The sequence below is a fragment of the Thunnus maccoyii genome, chromosome 5 (assembly GCF_910596095.1).
Source record: "Thunnus maccoyii chromosome 5, fThuMac1.1, whole genome shotgun sequence".
In the NCBI taxonomy this organism is placed as follows: Eukaryota; Metazoa; Chordata; class Actinopteri; order Scombriformes; family Scombridae; genus Thunnus; species Thunnus maccoyii.
This window is the reverse complement of record NC_056537.1, coordinates 31,790,915-31,808,588: the sequence shown is the minus strand read 5'-3', so window position 1 is coordinate 31,808,588 and position 17,674 is coordinate 31,790,915. Positions and strand designations below refer to the sequence as shown.

The 17,674-nt window shown below is 38.8% G+C and overlaps 1 protein-coding gene across 1 annotated transcript in view; it reads left to right on the top strand.

Annotated features, from left to right (window-relative positions):
* LOC121896714 overlaps positions 1 to 17,674 on the top strand; it is a 101,875-nt gene that overhangs the window by 6,105 nt on the left and 78,096 nt on the right. The window contains exon 2 of the mRNA XM_042410650.1: positions 1,623 to 1,713. Coding sequence (XP_042266584.1) covers positions 1,623 to 1,713 — 91 coding nt within the window. The remainder of the gene's footprint in view (positions 1 to 1,622; positions 1,714 to 17,674) is intronic.

The window sequence follows — 17,674 nt, the reverse complement described above, 5'->3', positions numbered from 1 at the left end:
AATATAATTTTAAAAAGACAGAATTCAGTCATTGTCTTCATTTTTCCACAACAATATTTTCTCATGTTTTACTACCTGTACCATCAAGCTGGGAATTGTGGTTCATATCAAGTCAGTCCATCAGCAATGATTTTGCAGCCAAATTATGAAAGTTTACTCAGTCACTTTGAGTAGTTAGTCATTTTCAGCTCTCATTCGTGAAATTGCCATTGTATTATGGGTTTTGGGGATTTTCCATCATGTAGGCGTTGTAATAATAGTAGTTGGTATCTGATATGACACTCATTTTGGTTTGAGACATCCGAGTGGCTGGAATATTCATGTTCAGATTATATGGTAAATCACATCCAAACCCTTCCTTTCTTCTCCATTTTTCACATTTTTAAGCAATGTGCATGAAAACAGTCTATTTAGAAGTACATTTTTAAAGGTTTTTTGATGGAGAAGAATCTGGGCTCAGCCCCTGATAGTTAACAGTCCAGCCAACGCCCCGGGGTTTCACAAATCAAGATTTACTTGAAATCCTAGTGTGGATTGTTTAGATTAGATCTGTGGGTGAGATAAACTTACTATACAAGATAAAGCATCTGTTATTGATTTTGGGTAGAGGAGACAAAAGCCCAAATGTTCCAAGGCGATATTGTCTGCAAATTAAACTTATTTACAGCTTGGTCGTATTTGGAAAAGAGTTTTATAACCAGGTAGTGGATTTTAATATGGCGATTTTGTATGAAAAATAAATTATTGCAGATCTTCACTTTTGAAAAAAATCTCTGTTGCAGATTTTTCAATATGAAATACCATTAGACATTTATTCATGATTAGAAACATGCATGTCACTCAGAGTACCATATATGTCTTTAAACAGAATAAGTAACATGAAAACACTCCCCTCCCTCTCCTCTCATCTGTTGCTGTCTCTGGCTGAATCAAAATTTCAACACTTGTGGACTGAGTTACACAACATTTAACGCCTCTTTTTGCAATTTATGCAATAGGCATTTCTGCTTTATGAGATAGGTAATGTTTAATATGCATGGTAAAGTTTCTACTTTGCTTTGATTATTGGAGAATTCCTGTAGCACTTTTAATATTATAATTGCAACTAAGGATCCTTATATTGAAAGTTGTCTCATGTTTTTTTTCTTTGTTGGATGACCATCAACTGTTTCACTCTCTAAATGATCAGGCCAATGCATACTTATATACATTAAATGTGGAGCTATAAATTGCGTATAGCTAATGTAGGTACCTGCTGTTACTATTGGTAATATTACAATTTTGTATTATTACTGTTTCTTGTATATTGTCACAATATTATTGCTATAAATTATGGATAATCTTCGAAGCTAAGTGTGCACTCCATGTGGACTCTCTGGAAGTCTGCATGAAGTATTCTTGAGGCCGTTTATGGACTTGACTGACTTGAATGACTTGTGGATTTCATGAAAACATGCTACTTATGTTGCAGCAAAGACATTTGGAGTAAGGTTTTTTTCCCATCTGAATATAACCAATCCAACTGAGCTGAGAAAAGTATTTACAGATGTTGTATATACATTTATCTCTGTTTCTCTCTTTTGTTTGGCTTTTTTGTTGGCATTTTTGGCCTTACTGGACAGTTGATAGCTGAGGCAGACAGGAGCGGAGGGGAGAGGGAGGAATATGATATGCAACAAAGGTCCCCCGAGCCGTGGACGCTGCGATTATATGGTATGCATTTTAATTACTCTGCCACCAGGATGCTCTGTTTTGCTCTCTCTTTTTAAATACTTTATTTATGCATATATTCCATTTTGATAAGACAATATAAACAAAACAGAACAAACCACAACAATAACACAATAAAAGACTGACATTTTTGAAGATCATGGGTACAGTTACATAATCGCAAACTACTATAAGTGTAGCATACAACCTGTTCATACAGTACATGTCAGTGACAACATTTATTTAAGATGAACTTTGATATTTTAGTTTGGCTCATTTCCCATCTGCTAACATGGAGGGGGCGGGACTTATGATCCATGCTACAGCCAGCCATCAGGGGGCAATCGAGATGTTTTGGCTTCCATTTTGGGAAGTTGTCATGACGTCCATAATTATATACAGTCAATGTCGACAGCAAGAAAATGAGTTTCTTTGTTGTATTCAGCTGAGCAAGACATCTGAATAACTGACTAGCAGGCTGGGAAGAGTGTTTCACTGCCCTCTCAAGTTTCAATTCTGTCGCACCTCGCGGGGTGTGGTCAGAAGTGTGATTTATTGTACATGTAGCCATGTGCAATGAAGTGTTGAGTGTTGCCTTTTTTAACAGACTGAAATAAAACTAACTGAGGGATGCCTGTAGTGTGTGATTTTCCACAATCTCATTTGCGCACATTTGCTATAGAAATGATGAAAGCCTCGCAGAAGGATAGTTGAAGAGAAAATGTGATGATGAAGAAATTAAAGGAGAGATGTATGGTGTGACTGTAGTATTAGGGACCCACTGGCAACATCAGAAGCTGAGATCCAGTGTTACTCATCAGTATTATCATCCCATGAATCAGCTGTAAAAACAGTCTGAATCTGCAGTCCATATGTAGCTGACCTCAGCATCAGAATGAACTTGCATGCAGCATCTGTCACAACAAAACCCTAACCCATAACACCGTTCACAAGGCAACGTCTAGTCACTTTAAAGAATCAGATTTTTTTGAATCAGTCTTTAACTTGTCTGGTTTCAAACCTTTGAATCGCCACACACATCTCATATTTCTCATCGATTCAAGGTCTGGTTTTGTGCCTATTTTATCTGCTTAGAAAATAATAATAATATCTAGCTTCCTTCCTAGCTATAGTCATGAAAAAAAGCTACGAAAAAATAACAACAGAAATAACAACTCTTAAATCAAAACAAGAAATCAGCTAACATGAACACAATGTCAGGTTGAATGAATGAAGTGAAAGAAAATGGAAGTTGAGTCAGGTTATTTCAAATGAAAATGTAATAGACAGCACATCCTTTCATGTTTACACATTACAAAAGAAACTTCAGATTCACTTTAAACTCATACAGCATGTGCACACAGTCATTGTGACCATATTGTGACATATTGTGCAGGAAGTGTCCTTCTCTGTCCCATGAGTCTTCATATCTTTCATTCTCAACCAGAGAGTGAAATATACCAGCCATCTGATCTCTCAACATGCTTGTACTGCAGCACTCAGCGATATGTATGTGTGTGTGTGTTAGTGTGTGTGTCAGTTTTTCCATCACTGGTCCTTGACAGTGGGGTGTCAGAACTCACTGACAGCTGACCCACACTGCCTGCATGACTAATGAATGCACACACACACACACACACAAACACACACATATTCCTGAAATTTCTCCTGTATGCATAAATGCACTTTTCTCTCCTATTCTCTCTTGTCTCTGTCTTCACACTTTATCTGTCTCCTTCCTGTGTGAGTGTCAGTGTGTGTGTACATGTGTGTGTGGACAGCTGTGCTCTACCGAGCTTCCGTCCTTCCCTGTGGACAGTTCACATGGTGCAGGTGTGCACCAGCTCTCCTCTACATGTCCTACACACACACAAACACACACACACACACAGCTGATGGAAGGGGAGGTGACAGCTGAGAAGAAGAGAAATCGTGTTGAAAAGAGTGTGAAACGGAGAGAAGTGGGAAACGCAAAATCTAACTTGTTCTTCTTCGTTGAAACTGTCACCATGATACCGGTCCATAATAGGACTGTCTGGGCTGATGGAGGGACAGTAGCTGCATTTTGTAGATACAATTAAATCCACCCACACCTAAACATATTTGTTTGTCATCTTCATATTAATTTGTTTTGTGTGATGCAACTCAGAAGAGCTGTGAGGTTGCAAATTAATGTTTGCAAATATTGTGTTCACTTGTGATATAAGGTTTCAGAGAGATGTATTTTGAATTATTTCAAATTTACAAAGCTGTAAGTTACTGTGAGGATATCATCAGTAATGTAAATAACTCAGAAATAGCATTTCAAAAGTTGAAAAGGATCTATTTACTCCTGGTATTAACATGTGATCTGTATCTAGATACATTATCTGGATAATGACCTCCGATCCATGGGTCTTTACATTTATTAAAATACGTTCTAATTTCTCTCAAAATTTACCTGCTGGCGGTACAAGATGAAAGATCATATATACATGAAATTTCAAGAAATGTACAACTGCTGGTCTGTCCACCACTTTGGTCTGGACTGAAATGTTTCAGTTACGTGTGGTTTGTGTTTTCGTGTTGAGAAACTCTAAAGATATCATTAAATCAAACCTTAAAAATTTGCGGGCGGCAAGTCCTCCAGTCAGCTAATTGCAAAGCTTCAAATTCTGGATTTCACATTCAATTTTTATTGAAAGAACATCATCAAACAGTTACATAAAAGAACACAAATAACATAACAGCTCAGATAACTACACCAAGCAAAGACAATGATTCAAACAACATGCAGTCATGTGACATGGACACAAGCCAATAAAAAATAAAGAAATAAAGAATAGGCCAAAAAAAATGTAGGCATCTCACAATTTTAGGACTGTTACTGTGAAACTAGTTCATTTTGCATTGTGTAACAACGTAGCTATTACACATTTTGATGTGAGACTGGGTTGTCAGGCATCATAATTGGGTCAAAACTTCAGTTTGTCCAATACATTCATAACTTATGACATTCCCATCAGACTCTGCTAAGACGATGAACATGGTTAACTTCAACATCAACCACAAAAGGATGAACAGAAAGATCAACCAACATACTTAAAGTAGCAGAAATGATGTATGACAGTTAAGCAAACACTAAAGAATCAAAGTTTCACTTTAGGTGAGGATCTAGATTGTTGGCTTCTTTTACCATTTACACCATGTTAGATAACCAGCAGTATCTCAACAATGAGACAATGAGAACTTGTAGCAGCTCTGCGGAGACAAGCAGACAGACACTCACCACTTTTCTGTCTTCCTCTCTCTGTACCACACACACATGCACGCACACACACACTCATTCGCATTGATGCCAGTCTTCCGTGCGAGGGCAGAGTCAAGTGTTCCGTTGATGTTTTTCTCTCTTCATAAATATTAATGAATCACTCTCTCCATCAAAACACAACTGGTACTCATTTATACAGAGACCTGCATGCAAACACACACACACACACATACACACTAAAATGCATGTGTGTACATGCTAAAAGAGCACGTACTATATGCATGCACACTCACATTGCTAAAAATATGCAATAAATCCCTTAAATCTGTCATCCACAAATCTTCATTGACTTCCTTTTACTAGAGTGATGAATAGGTGATGTATGATGATGTGTGTGTCACTTAATGTATGTAATCAATTGTTTTTGAAAATGAGAAGATTTAGAAAAAGTCAGGCAAGAAGATGAATAACAGAAGACTTTTTGGTTGTTGGACTATTTTAATACCACATCTATTTCCAGATAGATAGTAAATAGATAAATATGAAGTGTGCACCAGGAGCTACATGAAGAAAAACAGGGAAGCAGAGAGAGAAAGAGCTGGATGTAAGATTTTTAGACTTTATTTAGGAATTAAAAGGAGCAGATGTGGAGGTAAACAGTTTCACAAAAAGCAACAAAATCAACACAAATGAGATAAATAAAAGATTTTTCCAGTTCTGAAATGAAAAGATATGGAAAGAAACAAAGAAAAAACAAACCTGGAGGATAGAGAGAGAGTAAAGGATCAAGTATGGGCTATGAAATAAAAGAATTAGAAAAACAAGATAAAGAGATAAAGAAAAGCAGTTGACAAAAGTCTTGAACAGTAAAACGTAAAGACAGAGACAGACAGAAAAACAAAAACAACAGACCGGTTATAAGAGAGAAAGGGAGAGACAGATTAAGTGTATAGTGCAGGTGGGAGGTTTGGGAGGTAAACTGGTGTGTAGGGCTGAGGAGTGCTGTACCCAGATTTGCAGTCAATTAAGTTGGATTTACCGGGCCCATGATGAGATCCTCACTGCCTGTGTGTTTTCATATTGGACTGGGGGTACAGGTAAGCCCTGATGCTTTCTTCCTCTCTTTCCCACTACCTTCTCCTTGCCTCTCTTATCTCTTTGTCTTCCTCGCTCATCCTCAGCTGCGATGTGTCCCGGAGGCTGGCTGTGCAGCCACTGGTAGAGCAGTAAGAGCTGTCCGTAATCAAGACTAAACCTCCCTGAGGGCCACCAAGAGGCACCTCACAAACAAAACGGTTTATGAAGAGAGAAGTGACACACATACATACAGATACGTGCACACTCCCGTAGTGGGAATACAGTGAAGAAAAGCTATATGTTGTGATGATGATAGGATGTATACTATCAGCCAAAACCATACAGTACATTACGTACATGCATCTGGAAATGTTTGCTGAATAATGGTACACATACTTCTGCACCATTTGTGGTGACACAAGTCACCTAATAACTTAAGATCCCCTCAAGACATTATGCTCTTCTTCGAACAATAATGTGCGTCTGTTATGGGTTTTTTTTCACAAAAAAGTATAATTACCACGTTAAAATCCTTAAAGAGGCCATATTATGCCCCTATTCTACAAGTTAACACAGTTTCCTTGGATCTTAATAAAATGTATCTGACCTGCTTTGGTCAAAATATCACAAGAGTCACGCGCCACTGTAGTCTTCTCATCCTGTCTAAACAGTCCCGTTAAGAATGGCCGGTTTGAGTGTAAATAAACTCAGATTTTGCTGTGATTGAATTGCAATAAATGGATCAAAAGGATGCTGAAATAACTACATTGTGATGTCAATTTGTAAAAAGTCTGAATTCATCCTTTGTCAGGTCTGTCTGCATGACAACAAGCAAACAACTGTTAAAATGCTTGTTTTTTGAATGGAGTTCGGATCAGAGCTATGCTAACATTGTAACTGTTCCCTCCACAAACAAAATAACGTAATCTACAGGTATAAATATGCCAGCAATGTTATTGTTTATACACATAGATATCTTCATACTGTGTAAATTTAAAATTATATAAACTCAGCAGCATTTAAGATGTTTATTACTGATGACAGCAGCTGAGGTGATGTGTGACTCAGGTGTTAGTTCCGGCTAGGTAGAGAAGCAAGATTGAAGATAAATCCACTTAATTCCAAAAGGTGAAAAAATAAAGAGCAGAATCAGCAGCAGCACAGGACTCTTGGCTCTGCTCCCCAGCCGCCTCTCTCCTGCAGAGCTTGCTGGGTGTCAGCAGCTGTCTGTTGGAAAGCAGTGGCTCTGTCCCCCAGTCCAGCCCTGCCATACAGGCAAATTTTTGGTCCTTTGCTTAGCCTACCTTTGCCCCATGTGACATATGAAGGGGCATCAAATCTGAGTGGCTTGTTGAATCCAAGCGGCAACCTCTAGGGCTGAAAAATGAAGCCAATGCGTAAGTGCCAAAAACTGCAGTTCCTTGAATGACCACATGAAGCAGGCTCCAAAAGCGAGTCAATCCTCCTAGACCCCCATGTTAAAATGCCCAACTTTACAGCAGAAATAAACATGTGTACAGCCTGGTACAAAAAATGGTTAGCTAATATAGCTAATTTCCCCTTTCATGACAACTGTATGGGGGGTGAATTTTTTTATAACTCACCCTTTTAAATTTTATGAAGGTGTAAAGTTATGCATAATTAAGGAGGTGGCCACTTCAAGTGACAGATCGCTAGCCGCTAGGTGGCTTGTTTCAGCAACCAGGTTTCATTAGGCCCCCCTCAGCTCCACCTCTTTGTCCATTTTGGATTAGCCAGGAGATACGTGGAGTCAGGCACTGCCAAGATGGTGACAGCCAGAGCCACCCACTTTGAGCTTCAAAACTGCTCTTCAGAAACTAATGGGTGACGTTACAGTGACTACATCCATATTTTTTTACAGATATGGTTAAATCACATGAGTACAGAGCAAGCCAGCGCACACCAAACTGACAGGGTGGTCTTATTTCACAGCTTGTGTGTTAGTAGGCTCATCAGAGACCCAAATACATACACATAAGTACTGAAAAAGTGAGTTTTTATAATATACCCCCTTCAAAATGGCATCTACTCCTAAATAAATATGCAAATACATGTCATTTCAGAAGTGCTGGAAAACAAGATGTCTCCTCCTTCACTGTAGAGTCCATTCAGTCCAATGTTTGTGCACTGGAGGCTTCAAGTTTCCACATCACACTTGTGTAAGTTGCCTACCTCCACCAGGATTGACTTCCAAATAAGTTGTGATGTCACAAATCATGCACGTAGGCCTGCCCCTTAAAATCTGATTTTCAATGAGTACAGAGAAACTTTCCACTTTCAGCAGATGAATGTGAAAACAAACTCTGCACATACAACATTCTGCACAGTGAAGCTCAAACATTCAACTGTAGGAGCAAGAAGAAAAACACATATGAGTGGAGGGGAAAATCTAATGGCTGCCAACAATTAACAGTGAAATTCTATTCTGAAACTTTACAGAATGTTAACACAGATATTAATATCAGAGTTTCTTTTGTCTTGCGTGCATGTCATGCATTTGTATATGACTGTATAACTTATGAAATTTCAACCCACATTAAGTATTTTCTAACACTAAATGTAACTGTATTTTTGATAAGCCAAAAGCCTTAAGTATATCTATTAGCCTATAAAGAATGTTTTATTGTACTTTTTTCTGCATCACTTCAGGGCACAGCACAGAACAAGCTGTAAACACAACACTGACATATTATCACCTTTTAAGTTGTAGTGGGGAACGTGTTAGCAAGCAGTTGCCAAATTACAAATGGTGGAGACATGCTGCTATATTAGCATGTCATTTAGATTCATATTTTCTGGGCACCTACTGAATACAAGTCTAACATTCACTTTCCCTCAACTTTTTTCTTGGCCTCAAACAATTTCTGAGGGAAATATGTGGCTCTTTAGCTGCCAAATGCTGCAGTATGTTCACAAGCTAGTCGCTAACTTTGTCTGTCTGCTGTTTGAACACAGCTGCCTGCTTTGACAGGACGTTAGGTTGATGAGAACAGTGAGAGTGAACCAAATCAGTAAAGCTGTGGCTATAAAATCAAAACAATGAACTGAAAGATGTTAAAACAGTAGAACTAAGGGAACTGCAGAGTCCAATGATACCACAGTTGTCTGTGGCAGCTGACACCTATGACATTACACATAATAATTTGACTTATTACTGATATAAAAATATTGATTGGTGGTGATTGGTTAAAGTAAGATCAGTACATTGAATTAAATGTCACAACTCCAAACTGCAAGCAACATTACATCACATTAAAAACTGTAGATATGGCACGTTGAAGCATCATGAACCATTATCTTGCTGCATATAACACACATTTCCCTGTAATTCAGTGTGAAATTTTCGATGTTTGTATAGTCCTCATGCTTGAAAAACTACAAACTAACAAACATATTTGCTTTAATTGCTTACAGTCTCATTGCTCTGGTGCTGCACTTGTCTTAATGTACTAATTACTTCACAGCAATGATTAGTTTGAGTTTCAAAGTTAATTATATTAATGCATTCATTAAAATAATTATTTCCTACACATGTTTTATACATATATATATGTTTTTAATTATTTAAAACAATTAATGGCATTTTGTAGATGGCTGCAGTCTAAATCTATAGCCTTAAGATGAAGACTTTTAGCTGCTTTGCACACTGCAGCCAGATCACTACAATTTAGATGTTTATTCAAAGCAACTGGTGTCTGGTATGTCTTACCTGGGAAAGTCTTGTGTCGTACAGAAAATGTTGTTTTCACTTTGTGTGAAATAAATGTAGACATAGCTGACCAGTTGTCATAAGTTCAACCACCACGACTGAACCGACAAAGAAAGAAGTGCCACTGACTGTAACTCAAACGCCAACAGAGAAAATGAAGACACTGTATATGACAGACAGAAGGAGGTGAGGTAAAGAGAAGTTGGACACACGTGGGGAAGAGAGACAGCAGGATACTGACAATGAAAGGATCACAATGAGAAGAAAAATATGAAGGGAAACAGCAAATAGAAACATTGAAAGTGAGAACTGAAGAAGTAAAGGAGAAAAGGGGATGGTGTGGGCCATTAGCTGTTGTTATCTGAATGCTATGTTAGCAGTTTCAACACACACACACACAGCTAACAGTTTACACAGCACTTTATTTCTCCCATAAACAAAGTGTAAAGCCCAGCTTGTTCTCAGAGCAGCCATATATTATAAATGGAAAACCCTAGAAGGCTGCAAAGAGTGGGTGTGAACTTGTGCAACACACAACCAGTCAGGTATTTTCAAGAGCTATCGCACTACCTATCTTCTCAATTTTACATTATGCCTGTTAGTATTACAGTTGGTGTAAACTATGTTGATGGCGTTCATGTACTGCAGTACTAATATGAACAATATGAAATAGTGAAACAACGGCAAACTGAGTGAGTTTGTTTCAATGACTCTTGAAACAGTTAATTTGAATATAGGTGTGAAAGAAGAAATTGAAGATGCATTTTCTTACAAAGGATGTGTGTCTCTATGTGTTTGAATAGAGCGTGTTTGCAACACACACCTACATATAAAACAAGAGTGTGTAGAGGATAGGACAAGCAGGGTAAAACAGAGTCCATGGAAATGGTGGAACATGTGATCTCTTTTGATAAGCTAACTCTACAGGATGGATGGATGGACAGATGGATGAGAGAGTGAGAGGCGGTGAATGAATAAAGGAATAAACTGAACTGGGCATACAATTATCACTTTCAAGTGCACACACAGAGAGAGGAGCACAGGGAGGGACTGCAAACAGATACAGAAAACCCTGTGAAGAAACACACACACACACTCGCTGTGAGAGCTAGCTGTGTGCAGAGTGTGTACTAATTGTTTTGCTAAGCGTAGTAATTGTAGCTCTCATTGGCTTCTCCAAATGTCAGCACTTCCCGCTGCCAAATACATGTACTTAGTGAAGTATTTAAACACAGACATGGAAAGACAAAAGAGGAGACACACCCATATTGACACATGCTCATATACATTGTGTACATGTGCACAATGACATACACTCAGTACTGTCTTCAAGGATATACAATATACATGATAGGAAGGTTAAGAGGAAGAGGTTTTGTATAGGAGGAGTAAATTTAGCATGCAGTGGTAGAGAGGGATAGAGTACTTGTAATAGAATGGATAAACAAAGGATAAAGAGGACAACAAAACATAAAAAACACCAAGATAACATTTGTAATAAGAACGTAGTAAGTGTTAGAGTGTCACTTTATAGATATTGTTGATGTTACAGAAATTAAGTAGTGATTTCTTTCAGACTTTAAAGATGACACAGGAGTCTGGTGTATCCTGAGGTTAAAAAGCATTTTTTTTCTGTTCTTTGCTTTATTTGCATCCCCATTAGCTTCCAAAAAGAGTTTGCTGGCATCCCGATTAAAAAATAAACAGCAATTTAAAAATTCCTGTATAAATGAAACAAAGAAAATGCAGACCTGACCAAACATTAATTACAGAAAACAAGTGAACTGGTAAAGAATAAAAAATATTCATATTAAAACAAAATAAGATGTGTAAACACAAGATACATATTCAGGATGAAGGCAAATATCAGCTGTCTACTACTGGCAATGACTTGATGACATTCTGGATGGTTACTCTTAAGGTTTACAGAAACACAGTCAGACCAACCCATGATTCTAAACTCTAACTATATGTGAAGTACTTGTACAATGACAACAAAGTTGAATCTAATCTAATACAGTGTATTCAATTTGGTTACCAGCTTATATGGAGCCAGGAGGCAGTTAGTCTCGATTAGCATAAAGACTGAAAGCAGGCGGAAACAGCTAGCCTGACTCTATCCAAGTTTTTAAAATATACCTACTAGCACCTCTAATTCTGACTAATTAACATGTTGTATATCATTTGTTAAACAGAAAGAAATGTAAAAATATGGGAAATTATGTGTTCTAACTCATTCTTGAACAACAGCCAGTGACTTCCTGGAGTCTTGTCATGAGGTTGCCAGGACAACAAATGCATAGAAATGCTGGGCAGACAGATAAACTGTTGTACGCTAAAATAATGCAATAAACATAAACCCCAAACTATTCTTTTAAAAGAGATAGTTCTCTTCAATACCAGCAACACTTAACATGTCACAAAATGTGTGATTACCTCCTAATGAAAGACAGATAGTAATCAATTCACAGTAAAACGTTCCAAATCTTGACTCATATGCACAATCACACACAAGGGTGTGACATGTAAGTGATACATACTGCAGACTGCTGCTAGTCAGAGAGGAGAAATTGCTCACAGTTCTTAAAAAAGAATACCACTTGCACATCATATATACTATTGGAGTTGTAAACAAAATCAATACTGGAGAACATGATGAACTCCCTCCCACAGGTCTAGAAATGACACAGGACCCTGGTGTAATCAGATATATAAACATTTCAGCAGCTCACACCACCTTGGACCAAAGGCTGAATGCCACAGCTGACCACAGGGATTGCTATGTGTGGCCTTACTCGGATTGAATGACAGTGCAGATAGTAAAAAAGACATTGCTGAGTCTGGGTTTAAAGATAAATGGGTAAAGTCATCCAGGACTGTGCTGTAATTGGACACATAACCAGCAGTACTGATAACAAGGCATGTCAGCAACTGTATGAACAGTGATGGGATGACAGGGAATTTAAATAATTACACTTACTGCTGAGTGCATTTTGTTATAGATCTCCCAGCAAATAATGTTCAGTGGAAGCGCAAACCATAAAGTTGTATGAAAACTTCAGATACCTGCAGAATATTGGCTCAAGGACTGAGTGACAGTGCATATACTGAACAGACACTGCTGAGTGTGACTTTAAAGTCACAGTCTGGAAAGGCATTCAGGCCTCTGCAGTAATCTGATACAAAGACTGCACTGCTTATCAGAACATGCTACCTTGCAGTATAGACAAAATGTTCATGTACTGCTGAATGTGTACTGCCAGTTAGTGACAAAGCACATATGGATAAATATTGCTGAACAGACTTTCAAAAAGCAAATCTGTGAAGTCACTGCGAGTTTGAAGATGACACAGGATTCTGGTGTAATCTAATAAACAGGCTGCTGGTACCCTGCCAAATGCTTCCTGACATAAAGAGATGACTGATGCTCTGCCAATAGGACATGTAAACACTCACACTCTATAGATGACAACATGCTGCACAAGGGGACCAACCTGACACTATAAAGCTGGAGGCAGTCTGAACAAAAAACACCATGAAAAAGTTTTTTTTTTTTTTTAAGGGAAACTCTCATATCATTACTGTGGACGTTCCAACCATCTTCAATATTAACTGTGTTTGTTGAAGCCAAGATTTTTCAAATACATTTAATATTGGCTGACAAAATGCAATTTTCCCTGTTAATAGTCAAGTTGAGGCTGTTTCTTAGGGTTACTACAATACCCAGTATTCATTGCCAACACTGGACAATTCTGCCAAGGATGTTAGGATTTTGTATCAGAGCAAACAGTTTGGCTGACAAGTGTACAAACAGAGACATGAGCATGAAGTTCAGGCTGGAACCAGAGTGCCAGCTGGCATGCATGAGGTAAGCCTTCCTGTCAGTTGATGTAGAATGCCTCAAAGATCATGTAATTTATGTAAAAGAAAAAAATGTAAAAGAGAAAAGAAAACACAGAGAGCGTAGCAGTTTAAGCACTGTGTCCACATACAGTGTAACAGTCCAATAGAAGTCCATTGTAGTCTTAGACAATATCCTAAAAGGCAAAACACAGGAATTTCACTTGCTTTACCACCTCAGAGACAATGAGGTAGGAATATTTCAGGTCGGTTTTGTAACAAAACAATCGTTGTAATGAATGCATTTGGTTGGAAATAAAATAGATCTTAGATTTCTGTGGTTTTCTTTCATACACTGTATATATAGATGGATGAGCGAGGTGTGATGTCACCCATTAGTTTGCATTGGAACTGGTTTGAAGCCCAGAGTTGCTGCTCATGATCGGCACCATATTTTCCTTTTGGAGCCAGGACCCTCCAAATAAGTGTGAGTGTAGAATGTTGCCTTTCGCACTCTGGAATCACACCCTGTAACCTTGGACCGAAGCTAAAGCTAGCTTACTGGGAGTACTGAGCTGTGCTAATATTAGCTACTTTAGCTAAATTGTGCTAACAAGACAGGCATTGTAATCAAGTAGCATTAAATTTACAGACATACAACTGTCCGAGTCAGTGCAAGTCCAGGAGTCAGAAAGAGCAGCAGGTGAGCAAACTGTCAATCGCTGCTGTCAATCAACACCCACAGGGCAGACATCAAAGCTACTGCAAGTCTTAAAATCTTATTAATGGAGCAATAATTTCCAAATTGAACACCAGCACACTTATTAGAGGACTTTAATTTCGCAATTGAGACCATAATGACTCATTGAAAAAAATATTGACTTAGTATTGCTTTTTGAATGGGAGTCAACTGGAGCCAGGATTTTTCGGAGCCAGCATCTAGTGGTCGTCAGTGGTATTTTAAAGTCGAAATCAAAGATGAAATGAAAAATGCCTTTTTTTTTTACCCTTTTAGATCAAATCCCCCATCATATAGTGCACCTATTTAACAATATAAACATAGCACAAAAAGTAAGGAAATTTGTGTTTGGTAGATTATTTCTTTGTTCTAACAATGCCTCTGGGCAATAAATCTTATACTGTTGTGCCACATTTGTAAGGAACATGCATTTGTGGGATGAGCAGCAGAGCTGAGTATGTGGGTTGCATCGATGAAAAATTTGCCAGATCTTCTCTCTAGCACAAAACAGGCCTAAAACCATCAAAACAAAATGTATTCACAGGAAAAACTGAACTTCCGACTCCTTAGAGGTTCTTTTATCACAACCAAACGCTGGATAAGACTTTTTTAGGCAAAGAAAATGTTACAGTTAACTTTAATGAACTGAAAACACGATATGAAATAGCAGCAGCTACGCCTATACTCTGGGGTTACGCCATCGTCATGTTGCGTAATCAATATTGTCGCCGTGGTAGCGACTTGTCAATCACAATATAGCCACGCCCTAAAGCATTCCCTGCTTTATCGTCCATTTTACTCTAAATGGGACAATAATTTACAAAATGATCATCATGCTATATTGAAGAGGACTTGAAACTAGCAATTGAGACCATAAACTCATAAGGAAAGTGTTTACTGAGGTAATAAATCAAGTGAGAAGTAGGGTCATTTTCTCATAGACTCATTCCATACAATCGGACTTCTTTTTGCAGCCAGTGGAGTCGCCCCCTGCTGGCCATTAGAAAGAATGCAGGTTCAAGGCCGGGAGCTACCTGCTTGAATATGACAAGTGCTTATGTAGGCTAGAACCAACCAATTTCAACCAGTAATATCATGACATCCTCCCATCAATCAATCTTCAACTTTTAGCGGCACAAAGCTAAGATTCATTATCGCATGCCCACTTTTCAACATTGAAATCAAATTACTCCCAGCGTTTTGTCCTGCCTGTCTATCCTGTTTCACTTGGAAATATGTCACAATACGGAAGTTAGTTACTCTAGAAATGCTGTGTCATCTGGACTTTAAGGCATTGACCTCAGCCTCAAGCAGTGGTAGTCGCCAAATGGTTCCTTTCAGTATGGGCTTAGTTAATCTCTACAGAGATTATGAATGACTGTCTCACCTTTTGTAAATCGAGCAAAAGGGTGGATGCAACATACAAACGCAAATTAAAAACCCAGTCAATGCATCCTGTCTATCCACTGGAAAACCTACACAGACAACCTTGACCTATTTGGTGCACAGAATTGAACCTGTCATATAGTAGACAGTTGCCAAATGTAAGCCCTCACTGCACAGGTGACCTGTCACCTACATGTGCAAGACAATGTTATGACCCTTCCTTTTTGCTGGGCCAGCCATCTGAGGATAGAGGTTCGGGTCCCTCTATAACTACTGGACCCACTGCTACCTAGAGCCCTTGGTCACCGACCAATTAGGACACTGCTTGTTTGTGAGTGAGAACCCACCACGTGTCATCATGAAACCTTTATTACCACTGGAGAAAAAGTACAAAAATTAGCTTTTTTTAGTTGTTTCTACATTGGGTACAGATGAGTGGTCAGCTATCAATCCACACTCCCACAGGCCAGAAGAGAGGATCTGGCACAGTTAGGAGACCCAACACTCAGCATTGTAGTGCACAGGCATATAGCAGGTAACCAGCAGGACAGCTTGGCTGTGGAGAAAGCAGAGAGTCTCTTCATGGCAATCTGTCTCATTGTGATTGGCCTGCTGCAACTGACCCACTGCTGGGGCTGGGTAGCTGACCGAAAAACAGGCCTGATTTCTTGTATAACAGTGCAACAGGCCTCACTTTTATCTGTGAGCAGTGTTACAAAGCTCCCATTCACCAAGTGCTAGACTGATAGGAAATTGTGACTGTAGCAGTTAGGACAGGCTCGGAAGCACTGTGGTCCAACTTTGATCCCAAACTGAGCTCTGGATGTGGGTAAGGAAGGCACCAGTGTTCCCAGCACCAGAGCAAGCTGATCAGTGCACTCTTGACTGTTCTGTCATCTTGAGGACAATATACTGACCATCGCCTTCTCCCTGGAACACAGACACAGGCAAAACTCTGCATGCTGGATGACGCTAAGGTATCCTTAGCTATGTTGACATCCTTAAACTGGAGTGCCCCATCGTATTCTTACAAATTTAAAGTCCCCCTCCAGTCAAAAATGTGTTTTTCATCTTGTTATTTCAGTTGGATGTTTGAGCTGTTCATTCACTGTACAGAATGATGTATGTGCAGAGTTTGACACTAGAAGAGTGTCTTCATATGCTGAAATTCAAGAGTTCTCTGTGCTCACTTTAAATCTCAGTTTGAGGTGTGTACATACAAGCATGATTTGTGACATCATAAGTTTGGAACCAATTGTGGTCCAGTATACAACTTACACAAGTGTGATGTGGATAAGTGCATATAGGGAGCAGGGTAGTTTTATGACTTTAAACATGTTTGGTGGGGGTGTTCATGCATGAAAATAATCTAATGCTGTTTGGACATTTTTGCTCTTAAAAATCGTACTGCTGAAATGAGCCCTTTGCAGTCTAATTTAGATCTCCACATCTCAATTTACTGCTGCTTCACAAAGCTTTTGAAGTCTTTGAATTTAAGGAGATAAACTTAAACGTACTGAGTGGGGTTTGTTTGTGTATAATGCTACCTTATGAATAATAAAGCTTATACAGCATGTACAGAGCCAATCAGCCACCCATCCTGTGAACTAAAGACCTAGCTGGCCAGTCTACAAATCAGAGCTGGTCTCAATGTGCCCCTGCTTTTCCCTGGAGGGATCACACTAGTCTCAATACATCTGTCCACATCCATTTATCCATCTGTCCACCTGTCTGTCTGTTCCTGTGTGTGTGCCTCAGTAACCCTTTACATCCCCTGTGTCCAATCAGCTCATCTGACCCAGTCAGACAGTGGAAGCACCAGGTGCTAGATGCTCAAGTATAATTGGGGAGCCAGGTTGTTTCTAAATACTGTAAAGTACATTGTTATTGTTGGACAGGAACCTTTCTACCACTCCACCTTTGTACTTTTTTTATTTAGTGA